Source organism: Pteropus alecto, unplaced genomic scaffold (genome assembly GCF_000325575.1).
Source record: "Pteropus alecto unplaced genomic scaffold, ASM32557v1 scaffold164, whole genome shotgun sequence".
Taxonomy (NCBI): Eukaryota; Metazoa; Chordata; class Mammalia; order Chiroptera; family Pteropodidae; genus Pteropus; species Pteropus alecto.
This window is the reverse complement of record NW_006439568.1, coordinates 19,387,897-19,406,444: the sequence shown is the minus strand read 5'-3', so window position 1 is coordinate 19,406,444 and position 18,548 is coordinate 19,387,897. Positions and strand designations below refer to the sequence as shown.

The 18,548-nt window shown below is 33.9% G+C and overlaps 1 protein-coding gene across 1 annotated transcript in view; it reads left to right on the top strand.

Moving 5' to 3' along the window:
• The first annotated feature begins 52 nt into the window (after positions 1 to 52).
• Positions 53 to 18,548, top strand: part of DCAF13 (DDB1 and CUL4 associated factor 13) — a 26,041-nt gene continuing 7,545 nt past the window's right edge. Inside the window, 8 exon segments of the mRNA XM_025050087.1 lie at positions 53 to 228; positions 4,663 to 4,862; positions 5,434 to 5,541; positions 8,193 to 8,282; positions 9,729 to 9,884; positions 13,004 to 13,081; positions 14,970 to 15,052; positions 18,471 to 18,548. The exon segment at positions 18,471 to 18,548 is cut by the window's right edge and continues 135 nt beyond it. Of these exon segments, the coding sequence (XP_024905855.1) occupies positions 159 to 228; positions 4,663 to 4,862; positions 5,434 to 5,541; positions 8,193 to 8,282; positions 9,729 to 9,884; positions 13,004 to 13,081; positions 14,970 to 15,052; positions 18,471 to 18,548 (863 nt within the window). The 5' untranslated portion in view covers positions 53 to 158.

Genomic DNA, 18,548 nt, shown 5'->3' with positions numbered 1-18,548 from the left:
GCCGCAGGGTCCACCTTAGGCGAACCGGTTCCACTTCGTGAAAGTCACGTGACAGGAAGTAGTCAAGAAGCAGCGGAAGTAGAGTTCTCCGGGACAGGCGGCGGTAGTCTGAACCGGGACGGAAAGGCTTGTGGACTTGTGGAGAACTGGCCGCCAAGATGAAGGTGAAAATGCTGAGCCGGAACCCGGACAACTATGTTCGCGAAACCAAGTTGGACTTACAGAGAGGTGAGACAAGTTAGAGAGCTCGCCAGCCTTCGGCCTGGTCTCGGATTCCACCGAATAAAGCTGGCAGGGAGACGCGCTCTAGTCTCGTTCTTTCCCTGTTCCCTTTGGCCCAGGCAAACTTTGTGCAGATCAGGCCGTTGTGAGACTGGGTAGCGGATAACTTTTCTTCATGTCCTTTTTCTAAGAATTTTTTCTAGTGGTAAGTGGAAAAGTTAGCTATATGGAGAATGCTTCCACTGCCACCCCCAGGTGCTGTTCTCAGATTTTTCTCAGGTTCTCGTGGTTGAAAAGTGGAACACGAATGAGTCAAACTCGTGAGTTGAAGGATTTAACAGTTAAACAGGCTTCTTTAAACTTTCCTGCTGTTCTAACTTCTGGCCATTTTACTACTTGAAATTATGTACTTTTGGATGTGGGAAGAGGCAAAGGTGAAACTTAAAGCCATTAGTTTTCTCTTATGAACAATTCTGGGAATTGAGACTGGCTAAAATGAAATCAATGAATTTTATTTACTGGTCTTTCTTCCTGTTAACATTGTATTTATCTGTACTGGTCTTTCCCCCCGTTGACTGCTTATGAATTACAGCTCAGAGAGCTACCACATATGAACAGACTATTCTAAGTGAAGAAAATAAAAAGTTCATAGGCCTTAAGGCAGGAATGAACTTAGGCATAAAAAAAGAGGGACCATGTCATCGGTGTTTTAATAAGGGATAAGTGATAGAAGTTGATGAGGTTGGAACAATATTTCACTATTTTGATTTGAGTAGTAGAGGCTATCATCGTATATACGAGCATTGGTCTCTACTTACAAGATGTTTACAAGTTAAGAAACGACAATAATGTTTCTAAAGTGCAAATTAGGTTATGTCACCTGGATTTGACATCACCTTTATTCCTTGAACATGTTCCCACCTTCCTCTCTAGTTTTACCAGTCACTACTCCTCCTGCAAGTAGCTTACATTCACCCTTGGCAGTCTGGGTGAATTTCAGGTATCCTCTTTCAGTCATCCTCTTTGAGGCATCCTGAGGCACACACCCTTATCCAATTTCTCTCCTTCCTCTGGGAAGCCTTCTCTAAAGAGTAATTCTTCCATACTTACCCTGTATATCCTTCCCATTCCCCCATTTAAGCACCCTTTTTTCTTTAACCAGTATCAGAGTGTTTATCCCATTGTCTCATGATTACTATTTTGATCGTCAGTCTTTCTCATCAAACTGAGCTTTCAGAGAGGAAAAATCATGTTTGTTTCTATATCCACCGTGTTTAGACAGCACCTGGCACATAGTAGTTGTTTTATGAGTCTTAATGCAGGAATAAATCTGATCTTATTAAGGGGCTTATGTAAAATTTTATTTCTTTATACTTTCTGATGAAAAATTATAAGTATTGAAGCTCTGTAAAACATAACATAAGGAAGACATTATCTTTCATTATTTCATTCTTGTTTAGCTGTTATTTCCTTGTAACTTTTGTGGAGTATTCAAATACTTGAGTATTTCGATTAATAGACCTGGGGTGGGCATCAGAGAATCTGTATTTTTAAAATTCCTTTGGTTATTCTGATACAGTTGTTAATGTACAAATGTGTGAGAACAACTTACATAAATTTATGTCATGAATATGTTAGCTATATTATCCTCAGTGCTGTGGCACATGGCCGATGCTCTATATGTATTTATTGCATGTTTATTGTTGACTGAATGTATGAATTCAGAGGTAGGAATGAGTAGTGATTTGAAAAACTATAAGAGACATGAGCTTTAAGCCGAATATGTTTAAAGGATACATAAGGTTTAGATAGGTTAGGATGAAAAGTTGGAGTACATTCTTGGCAGAAGAAATGACTTTTGCAAAGTCTCAAAAGTGGGAAATTGCCAGGCAGTTTTAGGTGACTGTGAATAAACCAATTTGGCAAGAGCTGAGTTTCAAAAAGCACTTGAAGCTGAAGAAGTAGGTTGGGACCACATTGTGGAAGACCAGAAAAGAGCTTGAAATTAATTCCATTGGTCAGAAGTCTCTAAATTGGATGTACTGAGCTGTCCATTGTGGAGTGGAAAAAAACAGTTCTTCACTTTTTATTTCTTAAAAAACAAATGAGCCTTTATTTATATAATACTTGCATTGACAGTGACATCCTCATTTCGTGCTGTATGTGGTACTTCAATATTCCAAGAAAAGACTGGAAGGTTGAGAAAGGTGTGCTTGCTTCTACCTTTGGAATATTGCAGCATGTTACAGTTTACATTTATTGGCAGATTATATTATTTTAAATAACAGAATCTGTATAACAATTTGTAAAGTGATGGGAGGAACCATAAAAATATTTTTTCCTGCAGAGGTTCCCTGGTAATACCGTGGCAAGTTCTTAGAAGAATTGTGGAACATAATGATAAGTTAAACATTTATTTAAATTTGCTAAACTTTTCTGTGGCTACAAATAGTTGGTAGGAATTTTTATTTTTTTATTTAAAAAATACATAATCTGCTACTTCTAGGTCCATTTTAATGATGAGTGATGAGTGAGGAAGCGATTACATTTCAAAAAATCTTGTGCTGCAGAAGGCTATTTTGAAAATTTATATTTAGAACTGTTTCCATTCATTTAAAAAGTATTGTCCTGAAAATGATGAAAGTGCCATCTATAAAAATTCATTTTTGACTACATAAAAATATTAGTAAACAGAATGATCTCTACTTTGTTGAGTTTTTTAACTGTTAAAATTATTAAAATGCCAAAATAGTTTTAGAAAGATCTATTGACATCAGAGTAAACGGAAATTTTCTAGATAAATTTCATAAATAACTTTTGCAAAACTGGTGGTTGGGACTGAAAATTAAATATTCTAAATGTGGCCAATGATGGATGTCTTCTCTTTGGATCTGCTCCTTTTTTTGAAGGGCAGGCAGTCTTCACTTTGCACAATACTGTATTAACTGAACCACTCCCACTGTCTGACATGTTCACAGTGACTGAAGTCACATGTGTTAGCACAAAACTGCAGAAGGAGGAGTTGGTTCCAGTATGTTTGTGCTCCCAGTAACGCAATACCAGGCAGTAGCCAGTTCTGCCTGTATCTTTTTCGACTATGGTAGCAATTAAAACCAAATATTGATATAAACTAAGTTAAAACCTTTGAATCACTCTATCATAGTGTTACAATGAGATTTTTTTAAACAAGCATCTTTAACATGCTTTACTAAATAAATACTGTGTACATATGTTGAGAGGGGGAAGATATGCTCAAAAACTCTGTTACTAATGGGGCACACAATCAAGAGTTTGAATACTACCACTGTAGGGAGCCTTTGAAAGTTTTCGAGCATGGGAATGACATGTAAAAAGCTGTGTTTTAGGATGATTAATCTGATTATAGTGTAAATTTCCACCAAGTAGAGTAGGGATGATATTACAGTAGTCCAAGTATAAAGTAATAAGGGCCAAAACTAAGTTACTAAAGATAGGAAAAGGGAAGAATGAAAAAGTATTTCAGAGAGAGAGTATAAGTAGGACCTTTAAGTTTTGGCATTGAGGAATGTGGAAGATGGACTATATAAGATCGACATGTTTGAGCTTGTTTGGATGTTGGATATAGTACAATTAATGGAGTCAGAAAAGACAGCAAGTTGACGTCATGGGGTAAGACAATTCATTTGCTTTTAGACATTGAGGGTTTTTTTAAACATGTGGGCTTAGAATTATTTCCTAAGCATAATTATTAGCTGAGACAACATGTTTGGCAGCCTAGCATAATAGTTAAGAACTTGGATTCTGGAGCCAGACTGCCTTGGTTTGAATCCTGGCTCTATCATTTCATAGACAAGTTACTGCTCTGTGTCTTAGTTTTCCCAACTATAAAGTGGGATATAGTAGTAGAATCTAAAACATAGGGTGCTATGGAGATTAAATAAGTTAATATAAGGTATTTGGAACAGTGCCAGGCACATGGTAAAAACAGTTTTTTAAGCAAATAAATGTAGAAAGTGCTCAATAAATAGTGGCTGTAATCGTAAACACAGCAGTGTATGCCTGTTACTACAGTGATTAGCTCTGGAGATTAATAATGTTCCTGCTCCACAAGGAGCTTAGAGTTCAGTGGGGGCAAACATTTACATGCACTTGTTTTGTGCCAGGCACTGTGCTAGGCATAAGGAGTAAAAGTGAAGAATGCAGTGGAAGCCCTGTCCATGAAAGCTTACAACCCAGTTGAGGAGTATAGTAGGACATATAAAAAGAAAAGCTGTGTGTATATATAGGGTCTAATTATTTTGCAAAATATATGCATTCTATGATTTTCTGGTATTCTGGAAGAAAGGTCTCCTTTTGAATTCTTCACAGTTGTAGGCATAGAACAGTGTCCCTAACAATGGCTTATTGAATGATTAGCTGAGAAAGACCACAGGAAATATTAAATGTGAATTGTTTTTTCAGTTCCAAGAAACTATGATCCTACCTTACACCCCTTCGAGGTTCCACGAGAATACGTAAGAGCTTTAAATGCTACCAAACTGGAACGGGTATTTGCAAAACCGTTCCTTGCTTCCCTGGACGGTCACCGAGATGGAGTCAATTGCTTGGCAAAGCATCCAAAGAGCCTGGCTACTGTCCTTTCTGGGGCATGTGATGGAGAGGCAAGTATCACTCTAAAGGTTGATATTTTAGACTAAAAGTAGTTACGTTACAAATGTTTTTCCTTTAGTTTGAGTTACTGTGGGTTTTAATTGGTTTGATTTCATTTTTCTGTGTCTTGTAATTCAAGACTAAATTCTGTTTGAATCAGTAACTGAATAATTTCTTATCTAAAGCTACTACATTTTTAATTTCTTACGTTTGGACTTAATTTGACAGTAAATAATAAAGCATGTTTACAATAAAGCTATTTCAGTGTGAGTTTTATTAATAACAGGATGTTATTAATGATTCAACATTTAATCATTTCTCACTGCCAAAGAAAGAAAGCTTGGAACACTTTAAACTGGAATCAACAGAGTATTTAGCAGATTGACTATTCTGCTTGTTGATATACTTACCCATATGCATTGCATTATTTTAGTACAGAGGATTTTGTTTTTAGCTGTCTGGTGGAGTGATTCATAGCCTTTTTTTCAGTGTTGAATTTATTTTTCTTGGAATGTAGTACTCCTGTGCCTGAATATTTTATATTTACAGTTTACTGAAATTTGCCAGTATGCTTTATCATAGATTAGAATTTGGAACTTGACTAAACGAAACTGTATCCGTACAATACAAGCACATGAAGGTTTTGTACGTGGAATATGTACTCGCTTTTGTGGGACTTCTTTTTTTACTGTAAGTATAATGCCGTTAAGTTATTAACTCTTTTTACCACGTGTAAGACTGATCTAATTGAATATTTTCTGAGTTCATTTATTTGTCCCAAGGCCCTTTTGGTATTTCACAATGCAAATAACTTGCTAAAACCTTGTAAAGGACTTGAAAAGTCCTCATTTTCTTTATGTAATACAGCCTTCCCCTTTATGATTTTTTTTTAATAAATAATTACTTAACATAATATTGAACTAATATCTTATAGAACCCTGAGAAGTGAGATTAATGCAAGGTGAGAGTAGAAAGGTAGTTTAGTTTATTCTGGAGGATTTTCAGTGCTTTGGGATAAGTAAGTTGTACTGCATCAGATAGTAAGTAGTAAGTCATTGAAGGACTTATGTTTGTGTGTGGTAAGACATGCATAACATAAAATTTACCGTTGTGTAGTCAATGGAATTAAGTATATTTACACCATTACACAACCTTCACCACTATCCTTTTCTAGACTTTTTCATTTCCCCACACTAAAACTCCATAGCCCAATGAACAATAACTCCCATTCACCTTACCCCCAGCCCTTGGTGACCACTGTCCTACTTTCTGTGTGTATTTGACTATTCTAGATACCTCATATTAGTGGAATCTTATATTTGCCTTTCTTTGTCTGACCTGTTTCAATTAGCATAACGTCCTTAGGGTTTATTCATGTTTTGCATATGCCAGAATTTCTTTCCTTTTTAAGGCTGAATAAAATTCCATTGTATGTATATACCACATTTTGTTTATCCATTCATCCAACATGGACATTTGAGTTGTTTCACCATTGGCTTTTGTGAATAATGCTGCTATAAACATTGGTGTACAAATGCCTGTTTGAGTTAATCGAAAGTTTTTTTAACAGGAGAATGACAGAATCTAAGCAGTGCTTTGAGATGATTAATTTGACAACAGTAAGTGATCAGTTTTTAATAATCTGAGGAAGCAATAATAAGAGTCAGTGCTGGAGATTGGAAACAGTGGAACGTAGTTGTTAGGTTTAGAAACATTTTAGGGTTTGCCAGTCTTGACAACTGAGGGATGCCTAGGAGGATGGTCGTTTTTAGTAAACAGTTAGCTAGGAGGATGGTTACAGAAACGAGGAAGCCAAGAGTGTCAAACTTGAGAGGACAGTGAGAATGGAAAGAATATGGTGTGATCCAGGCTGTCATTGGGCTATTCAAGTGAAGATACCTATCATGCCTTTACAGATGCAGGTCCAGAGCTCAGGAGGAAAGGCGGAGCTCAACTCAGCAGCATCAATACAGAAATAATTATTGAAGCCATCGTATGGCATTGTTGGAAGTGAGACAGAAAATATAGGAATCAGAGATGTCAGGGAAGTAGCTTTGGGAAATGCCTGCCTCTAGGAATGGGAAAACAGAGTAGCTAGAGAACTAGAAGAGCCTGTGAATGAGCTTAATTTCCCAGGAGGAAAGGATAGTTGGTTGTGTGAACTACCACAAGAGATGATGAGGATGAAGACTGAGAAGAATATTTTAGGAATGTAGACCGTAAAGGCAAAAAATAACTTCTATAATTCTGCTCTTTCAATTTTGACACTGTTAGCGATTCGATGTGTATCTTTTCAAATGTTTTAACCTATATATACAACAGTTCATGAATACTATACGCTAACCAACTGTGTAAATCTTCCTTCTTTTTATTGATGATTTTTTAAAGAACAGATCGAGTAGCATGCTGGGCACAAAACCCAGATTGCAAAGGAATTTGCAAGGGAATAATAAAGGGCAGAGGTGACTTCTGGGAAACCTGAGAGCTACCTTTAAATATTGGAAAGATCATCATGTGAAAGAGGAAATGGCTTTATTTGTTGTTCCATATAGGAGCATTTGGAATAGGTGTTAATGTAAAAAAATTTAGTTTCGGTGTAAGAAAATACGTGTTTGCTGTCAATAACCAAAATAGACTTCATTGCAAAGCATTTAGTAGCTTTTCACTAGACGGGTGCACACAAGTTTCATGACCCTGTCTAGGTATGTTAGAGAAGGAATTGTGATCACAGTGAAAAGGCAAATGATATCTTTACTGACAATCTAAAAATTTTCAGGGTCTTTCAGAGGTCTGTAGTTCACAGTTCTAGAACCAACTTAATAGTTTCTGGAATTTTGTGTCAGGTAAAGAAGGACTTTATTCATGCTAAAGTCATAAATATGCCTTCTCTCTAGTATTTTTATCTTTTTAATTTTTTATTTTACATTTAAAGTTACCAGGAATTTTATTTTGATGTCAGGCATCAGATCGGGTGAACTTTTTAAATGACTAACCTGATATTATAATATCATTTTATTGCAGTCCATTTTCTTCCTAATTTAAAATGCCATTCTTATTGAAATGGGCAGTTTTTAGCTATTATTTATGACTTAACTGCGTTCCTGCTCTTGTTCTTCTTTTGCTCCACTCATACTATTTTGTTTTTCATTTTATAGACCATATGTATTTGTCACAATTATTTACTATAACAAGATGAAAGAAAAATAAATCAATAATTATGATACTGGAAGAATATGGGTTGTGCTATTTTTAAAACTGGAAATGTTTATAATTTGATGTATATGTTGGTAAGTTTATAATTTATAAAAGTTCATTATCTTCATCATGATAAATATTTCTAGATTGGTGATGATAAAACTGTGAAGCAGTGGAAAATGGATGGACCAGGCTTTGGAGAAGAGGAAGAACCATTGCATACAATATTAGGAAAGGTACAAAAATGAATTGATCCATAGTTTGTCTATTAAAATTCTTCTCTTTTACTTAAAATAATTTCATAGTTTTAATTGCAAAAAGAGATATATGTAAGAATCAAAGACTTTAGGCTGTAATAATTGGCCTATTTTAAACACTATTTAATGCAGTTAAGGTCCTTTGCAGCTAAAGAATTTATTTCTGTTTTTAGCTGGAGAATGCAATGAAACATTTCCTTAGAGGGAAATCTATAAGGTAAAAGATCAGAAAAAATACTGCTTGAGCTTCTGTCTGATTTATATCATGATAGATGTTACACAAAGCTCAGAATTTCTTACTTGAAAGAATCTTTTAGGAAATGAAGAAATGTAATAATATGATGATGTTTTTTGTATAAATCTTATTTACATTTCTTATAATCTGCAAATCAGGTGTTATGATTTAGTTATAACTTAAGTATAATTCAGAATGTTTGGCCTATATTTATAATGCTTACATTTTCATATTAAGCAAAGTTCTAAAATTAGATCTGATCTTTAAATATGTGCATTTTTAAATTACTGTTATTTTACTATTAGTTACATATTTTAAGTCCACTTTTCAGGTATCAAGAGGTTATAAATGTTCTTAAAGAGACACATGTGGGTATGAGTATGAGCTGGAAATAATTTGCAGTTGGTAAAAAATTGGTTTCATACTTGTAATATGCCTTTTTTCTAGAAGTTCCAAATGTTTTTTAAATATTTAGTTTCACCTCTGTCTCTGTGATATTGGCGATTAATTCTTATTTTGGAAGAGTTTGTAGGACTTGCTGCATTCATGAATAGAAAATAATTAGAAACCTGTAGATGCTGCTAAGAGTTCTTAAAGTACTAGCTAAATATTTCCCTCTAATTTGCTTTGTAAACTTTTTTTTTATCGCATAGTAGAAAGGCAGACTTTAATCTGAACCTGAATAGATTAATCACATATTTTCATAGCAAATTTATGAGATTTTATTGCTTTTAACAATATTAGCATCCACCCTCACCAATTTTATTTCTCCCCTTACATTTTAATCCAGTTGTTGGTATCTATGTTTCTGTCCTGGGAATCAGTACTTCACATGTTAAATGCGGAATGAGGTTTTTTAGAAATTACTTTTGTGTGTCATTAGTTGATTAGACGATCCTTCAGTATCCAATGATGATTTAAATTTAAAAATACTTCAGTAATATGTATTCAAACTTAGTTAAATGTATCCCATGTTAACATTTTTCTTTATTCCCAGAATATACGATAAGAAACATCACTCCTTATGGTACTGTTTTCTCCTTTAGGTAAGGGCTTCAGAGAAGTTTCTTTGTGAACAGGGATCTTCCCCCCAAAAATGAGAGTGTAGATAAATATATTTAAAATATTATTCTGTAGATTTGATGTAATTATGAAAAGATCCATCTATAACAACTTCTTTGCTTTCAAAGACAGTGTATACAGGAATTGATCATCACTGGAAAGAAGCTGTTTTTGCCACATGTGGACAGCAAGTAGACATTTGGGATGAACAAAGAACCAATCCTATATGTTCAATGACCTGGGGATTTGACAGTATAAGTAGTGTTAAGTTTAACCCAATTGAGGTAATGTTTTTGAAATATTTTCTGCTTGTTGTTTTCTTATTATTTAATAATTTCACCTCTGTTTAAGAAACTTTTAAACATATGATTTTTTTTTTGAGTTTGAATGATATTCTGGCATTTAATCAATTTTCCAGATTATATCTATGTTCTGACACCTTTGATCAAATCTTAACGTGTTTACCTGCAATTTAGTCCCAGATACCAGTGCTAAACACCATTAGAGGAGAGTGAAAATACTGTCCTGAAAACTTCAGTTTAACTCATGCTCTCAACACTCATGTATCAGATTACATCATTGTACCTTTAAGAAAAATGTTTATTAACTCTCTTAGAGGTCAGAAGGAGGAGCATTGAGCATTCATTATTTTCTTTAATTATTTATAAGTGACAAGGGCACATCAGTGCTTCATAATGATATGCTTGAGTATTGTACTGTATGACAATTACATATGTTTTTCTTTGCTTAGAAGTCAGATGTTATTCCTAATTCCTTCCAGGTGTAAGGGAAGAGTTGGAGATTAGCTACTACCTATTGTTTATTTAGATTCAAATACAGGAAAGGAAGCTGCCCTGAAGGCTAAGTAGACCTTGGATTGCAGATCTTTCCATGAGCTTTTTCTGATTATATAACAGTAGTTGAGCTCATTGTCCAGAGGACTTGATAGAGACGCCTTTTCCTGAAGAAAGAAAAGGAAATTTTTGCATGTATAAGCTGATTTTAGAAGTTATCAGGAGATCATCATATCAGATAGTATAAGAGAAAATCCTGATATGCAAGTTTTACACTCTCAAGTTGACAAAAGGATGGTAGAAAGGCCAAGTCAAAGTAGCAGGGTATAAAAATTGTTTGTATGATATGTTGAAATACAAGGTGCTACAGCGTGATGTGAGTTTGCCTTGTGCTGCTGAGCAGTCAATCAGAGGACACCCTTCTTGTCCCCAGCACATATACATACACACTTCTGAGAGGAGCTACTGGTCTAGAGCATGGTTTGGCAAACTGTAATCTATGTGCCCAGTGCCTTTTTTTGTAAATAAAATTTCACTAGAACATGGCTGTGCTCGTTTGCTTACATATTGTTTGTTGCTGCGTTTGCAGTACAGTGGCAGAGTTGAACAAATGCTACAGAGACCATATGGCCCATAAAGTCTAAAATACTTACTCTCTGGCCCTTTACAGAAAAAGTTTGCTGAAATCTGGTCTAGAGTATCTACTATATCTTCCTTACTCCATCCTCTGTCTCCCTTCTTGTATTCACTTTGTTTGTAAAAGTGAGGTGTGGCGTGAAGGGGCAAGCCAGCTCTGTAGAATCAGGTCATGGTGACACTAGACAGAAGCAAGCCACTAACACAAGCGATTTGTGGGAGCATTTTATGTCCTACTTCATGTGGAGCTAAGCTTGAACTTGATTTCCTGGCAATGTACCTTTGACCTTATATAGTTGAGACTTTCTGTATATTTGTTTCTTTTTTAAATGAGATTGATTATATCTTTCAGTGTACTCAATAGGTTTATTGTGAGTGTAAAAGGCAATAATACATGTGAATATTTTTAAAAGGTGTTATCCAAATTTAAGGTAGTGATGTTATTACTATAGGTGTTATCCAAATTTAAGTGATGTTATTACTATTTAAAAAAAAAGAAGCAAACATATTGATTCCTACTTCTCTGAGGGAAGGTCTTTCACTTCTCTGTTTTGGTGAACACCTGTGTTAGAAGAACCGATGGGCAATTCTAAAATCATAATTGTTAGTGACGACCTAGCGACCATGTTTTTCAAATTTGCCTGTATAGCAACTCTATTTGTTCAGCTGTATATATAGTGTTTTTTTTTTTTTTTTAATCTCATGAACTGACTTACTGGTAAAAACAAATGGTGTGCATGTCTCTTATCCTGTATTGAACTTAATGGAAAGGGCATGTTGCTGTGAACAAATGGAGTGTATCTGTCTCTTCTAATCAATAATAAATTTTCTGTTAAAATATCGAAGCCTAGAATTCTAATAAAGTCAAAAGTTTATGTTAAGCATTGCCACATTTTACAATGTGAAAGTCAGCTTTTAATCTAGGCAGAATTTTTGCTTTGCTTGGATCAAAGTATTTTTGGGACCTGATCAGACCTTAAGGTAGCATAATGAGACATCAGGAAAGGTTGTGAGAAGTCACTAACTAGGGTAAAGTCTCAGAGGGGAAGTGATGATGTTTTATTTGAACTTTGTACACACATGTAGTAGGAGTTAGCTGGCCATATAGCTATTTAGTAAATATCTCTTGTTTTTCCTCTTACATGTGGAGTGAGAAGTAACTAAGTGGCAGAAGCCAAGAGTAGTGTCACGACCCATAAGTGAGGAGGGAATGGTGCTACAAAGGGTGGGATTCTGGGCTCCAATGGTAGCTGGAGGGCTTATTTTCACTTAATGCCAAGTGTTATTGTATAACACTTGCACATTTATAACTGACTTAAAAATAAATATTTGAAACATCTTCAAACAAATGACAGGCCTAATTTATACAGAAGGTTAATATACTTGAGGAAATGTTTAACTACTAATAAAGTACTAATTTATATAATTAGGAAATGTTGCCATACAGATATTAACTTTTAAATGACACTACCTAATGCCGGTTGCAAATAACATTGACATATTTGCATGTTGCGGTGCATATTGATTGGTACAACTCTCTGGAAAAGGATTAGCCCTAAATATCAAAAACCATAACTTTTTTTTTTTAATGCCTTTTTGGTTCAGTAATGCTACTACTGAAATTATCTCCTTAGAAAAAGAGCTAAATGTATGAAAATGTTTACTGAAGTGTTATAATACTGAAAAAGAAAACAGGTCTAAGTTGAGAGTGGATAAGTAAAATATGTTGTTACAGAATAGAACACAGAATTATCTGTACATCGTCATCACTGGCATCTAAAATATGAGCATAGGGATTTAACAGTGAAAATAATTTGCTGAGATTATGTATGATTCATTGTTCCCTCTTAAAAGGACTTTAATGTAACTTTGTATCCTAAACATCAAGGGTAATTAAATCATTTGTTCACTGAATGGACATGGTTTGCTGCCAAGCCTGGCTTTTAACTGGTGATTGTTATACTTATTTTTAGACATTTCTCTTGGGAAGTTGTGCTTCTGACAGGAATATAGTACTATATGACATGAGGCAAGCTACTCCTCTGAAAAAGGTGAGTTTCAGTTTGTCTTCTGCTTTATACAATTGTTAATGCATTCCTCTGTAAATTGAGTTACTGAAAATCTGGAACAAATGTTTCTTCAGAATTTAAAAAAATTTCTTTTCATAGAGATGTTCTTAGAACCCAAAGTGATCATAATGGCATTCTCTCAGCTCCCTATTGTTTTTTAGAGACCCTTAAATTTCTGCTAGGTACTATATCCTAGTCATCTTCGTATCTTTCATAATGCCAGTAAATTTTAGGCATCTGGTTAGTGCTTATTAAATTGAAAGGTTTTAAATTAAAATTATTTCATTCCATTACTTCAGGCCCCATGATTGTCATATGATACATACAATATTGCATTCTAGAAAGTTTTATAATTACATAACTAAGTTTATTTGCTTAGTTATGTGCTGATGGGTACTAGATTGGCATTTTGTTTAGACAAACACTATCTTGTTCAAAGTGACATTTCTCAGTAGTGCTAGGCAGTCATTCCAGGAGTCAGATATCAAAGCTAATACAACTTTAGACTGACTCTTTAGAGGGAGAGAAATACCGTCGTTAAAGAGGAGTGCCATTATAAGTGAAAAGGTACGAAGTTGATTTCAAGTGCTAGAATTGTGAGCATGCAGGAAGGGTAGACATTGATATACCACGAGTTTATTTTCATGGTCCACATATAAAAGATGTGCTTTTACATTTTTGTTTTTTCTCAGTAGTTTTTATAACATAATTCAGAAATACTAGGAGTTGAATATATTCATTGAAGTTTGAACTTGATAAATATGATAACCTTTCCAAAGTACCGTTTAATCATTTCACTCATTCATGTGATATAGTGGGAAGGTTCTACATAAATTTTGGTTTTAGACATAAAACCGGTAACTTAATCTGTTTCTCCTGTAAAATAGTGATATTAATAACTACTTGCAGCACATTGGTGAGAATACAACATGATACTTTAAGCATTTAGCAGACTGCTAACATGAAGTACTAGTTTAATAAGTAGTTTTTGCCCCCTCTGGCCCTCCATTCTCAGTTTTTAAATGGTGCTTTATTACTTTTAGGTTGAAGAAAAGAACTGTAGGTTGGCTTTCAAGGCCCTCTAAAATCTGGTCCCAATTTGTATTTCATTTATTTATATGTTTCAGTCAATAAGACAACATATAAATAGACTTTGTCACATTGCAGGTCACGTTGATGGATGCAGAGATGATATTTTCTATTATTTCTTTATTCTAGCTACTAGACTATCAGCGTTTCTTCTGTTCTTTTCTAAATGTAGTAGTTCTCAATCAGGAGTTGTACTCCCCCACCAGGTGTATTTCTGGAAATGTGGGAAGGGTATTTTAGAGATTGCTAACTGGCATTTAGTCGGCAGGTACCTGAAAAGATAAACATCATACAATGGACAGTCACACACAGCAAAAGAATGTTGTACCCAAAATGTTCCTATTGAGAAACTTTATAATATATTGGTCCTTCACAGGTCAGCTCCAATCATGCTTGTCTTTTGAAATCTCCATTTTAACTCTAAGCTCACCATTAATTTTGCCTTTAATTTGGTATTTAATTAGTTATTGCTTCATTGTTTATATTTTAAAATTTTTTATATATGTCGCATTAACCCAATTAAACTATGTTATTTGAGGTCGAGGGACCATTTATTAAGCATTTTTATATTTTCAATATTTACAACTCTGTGTATTCAGGAAGCAATTATTATTGATTTATTTTCCTGTTGCACCAAGGCAAGTACTGAGCACATAATAGGTATTTACTAAATATTTGCTTAAACATTGGGAAAAAATGAAAGGAAATGAAGTGGGAAGTTTATTCATTTCAGAGAGAATTAATTTCACAGTAATAGATTAGAGTATGCTTCCTTTTTCAGGTCATCTTAGATATGAGAACGAATACAATTTGTTGGAACCCTATGGAAGCTTTCATTTTTACTGCAGCAAACGAAGATTACAAGTAAGTTTCCTTTTAAACTTACTTCTATCAGAAATAACTCAGTCGTATAAGTCTTACTAATGAAGTATGTTTCCTACATAGTATTCCTTCACATATGTTAGAAAACTGTCATGTGTTTTGCTAAAAAAAAAAAAAAAAAAAATGTTTCCCAAATTGGAGAACAGCTTCTTAGAAAAATATTTTCAGTTTTCAAAATGATACATACCAGGAACAGTAAGCTATGACCTGTGGACCAGATGCTATCTGCTGCCTATTTTTGTAAGGTTTTATTGGGAAAATAGCCACAATCATTAATGTACTGAATATGGCTACCTTTGTGCTATAATGCCTGAGTTGCGTAGTTGCAGCAGAGATCATATGGCCTACAATGCTGAAAATGTTTATCAGCCCCTTTACCAAAAAGTTGTTCGATCTGATATATACCATATAAATATGACAGAACCATACACGTTTTAATAGAAACTAAAAATATCTGCCTACAAAATTTGTAGCTCTTCAGATAGCTGATACTCATGTAGTCTTGTTATCAGCTGTCACTCTTACTTCAGTAAGACAAAAGGAAAAATAGTTTCAATTTTTACCTTAATATTTGCAAATATATTCTGTTACTCCATGTAAAGTGAAGGTGACTTAGCAGCCTTATGTTCTTGACCTAGATGGAATTTTATGATTCCTTACATATTGCTTTAAAACTTGTTGAAGCATTTCACATTGGCTCTCCTGTTTTATATTTGCAGTATCCCTGCGAGCTAAATAGGACATGTGTGTTATCCCCTTTTTAGAGATGAGGCTATTGAAGCAGGGGTTTAATGTCCTAGTGAAAAAAGAGCGTCTCATCTTTTTTATCCAAAGCATTTACTGTAGTGCTGCACATACGGTTGGGTCTTGACACATTTTTTTTTTTTAAGGTGGAAGTTCGTTGTTGGGTTGAACTTTAGATCTTCTGCATTTAAGTTTTGTGTTCTTTTCACTATTTATAAAAGCATAAACTAGCTCAAAATAGGATTTATTTCATGATGTTTTAGTGATACCAACTAAGAAGATCTATTATGACTCTCTGTGCTAAAAAGCTCAGTTGTACTCTCATTAACAAGCAGTACCAAAGAAAATTGAAGGTCTTTTAGCCTTTATTGATATTTTGAAATTAAATGGCCTTTTTCTAGTTAAGGTCTAACACTTATTCTAATTGGCTGTTTTGTCAAGGTATCTTTTTTCAGAGTATCCCTGGAATTTCTCATTTCTTACCTTGGAAACAATTATATATGGCACCTAAAACAAAGAGCACATCCCTTATAAGAAGTGACTGTTACGGTACCATAATTTCTCTTACTTGAAAGTGATATTGCTGTGGTATCCTTTTTTCTATATTTTTAACATTTTTTTTTAATTGCTCTTAAAATAGTTCAGTTATTCTGAATTAGAAATTGAAGTTCAAGCATGGATTCAGCCAGTAAGTACTGTAGAAATTTGGATAAGTCATATACACTAGCTCCATGCCATGATTTTTATCATCTGTAAGATAAGGGGTTAGAATAGGTGATCCCTAAAGAATTTTATAACTCAAAACTTTGTTTATGTAAACATTGTCCATCCAAATGGGTTGATTTGCTTGGAATTTGAAAAACTTTTAACCTTTTTCTCAGGTAGAAATTAAAACAGAATTTACTTGGAAAAAAAAAACCCCAGAATTTTCTAAAACAAAATAAACCTGATTGAAAACCACTGCTCTAGACAGAGAGTATAAAGCAGTTGTCAACTCAGAAATTTAACATCAAAGATCAGTATGACCTTGGCTGACAATCCTGTGGTATGTTGAAAGATTTGGGGGATATTTTACTGTTTACATCAATGACTTTTCGTAGTAATGGTATTAAAAAAAAACAAAATATTCTTTTTGAAGTGTTAGGTTTTTAAACATTTTATTTTGAACTAAAATTTGCAAAAAGTTGCAAAACAAGTTGTAAAAATAGTACCTGTCAGCCAACTTCCCCTAAAGTTCATGTCTTTTGTACCATCGTTCAATTAGCAAAACCAAGAAATTAACATTGGTACAATACTATTAACTACAAACTATTCCACCACCACTCTAATGTTCTTTATTCTAGGATATAACACAAGATCAAATGTTGCATTTAATTATCATGTCTCTTTAGTCTGTTCAGTCTTTGTTCCTCAGTCTATCCCTGTCTTTTATGACCTTAGATACTTTTGAGAAGGACCTATTAGTTATTTTGTAGACTGCCTTTAATTTGGGCTTAAGTGATGTTTCTCATTATTATGCGTCTTTTGCAAGAATACCACAAAATCAATATGCCATCTTGGTGCATCGAATCAGGGTGACACGATGTCTTACAACTGGCGATGTTAACCTTGATCACCTGGTTAAGGTAGTATCTGCCACGTTTCTCCACCATAAAGTTACTGTCTTTTTCTTTTTATAATTGATACATATCTTTGTGGAGATGCTTTAAAATTATGTAGATGTCCTGTTTCTCCTTAAACTTTTGCTCACTAATCTTAGCATCTTGAAGTGTTTTGCTGTTAGGAACTTAGTCACAGAAATGCTGTATTATAGTCGCCCATTGTCCATCTTGACTCATTTGAAGCACTATTCTTTAAGCTGTTGATTAAGAATTTTTAAATCTTGATAATTATGAAGTTATTGTTTTTTTCCAGTTCACAATGTATAGTTTTCTAATTTAAATACACCCTTTGAGAAGCCGTGCTCATTCTTATAAATCACTGATAGGAGTATAAATTAATGCAACTTTGTTGGAAATGATATGTCAGCTCAAGCCTTAAAAATGCTCATGCCTTTGAACTTAATAATCCTACTTGTAGGAATCTGTCTAGATTCAATTGAAACCATCTCATTCAATTAAAAATTAAATGTCAAAATTTCAAATATCAGAATTTTATTTAAGAATTTTTTACTAATTTAAGTTATAAATTATTTTAACTCATTTAAACATGCAAGCATTAAAATATTAAAGATTATTTATTGGATAAATGCTCATGTGCTACATGAAATATCAGAATACAGAGCTTTAAACAGTATTATCTCACTTTTATTAAAAGTATATATTTAAATTACATGGTGAAAAGATTAGGAATAATTATTCTGTACTGAGTGTCTCTGGATGGTGGAATTAAAGGTAAGTTCAGTACTCTTTGTACTTTGAATTTTTCACATTTTCTACACTGAGATTTATGTTTATAAGGATGAAAATGTTTAATCTTAAAAAATAATAAAAACTATTGATATTTTTCCCTATTCCTTTCCTGCTGTATAAAGAATTAAGCTGTTTATTTAGATGTGCATTATTTAGCTAATGGTCTTACTTTCACGAGTGTCTCTTAGTACTCTTTAAGCTTCTTTATAGAAATTTGTATCAAATAATTAAAAATCCTTTTACAGCTTGTATACTTTTGATATGCGTGCACTGGACACTCCTGTAATGGTACATATGGATCATGTATCTGCGGCTTGACGTGT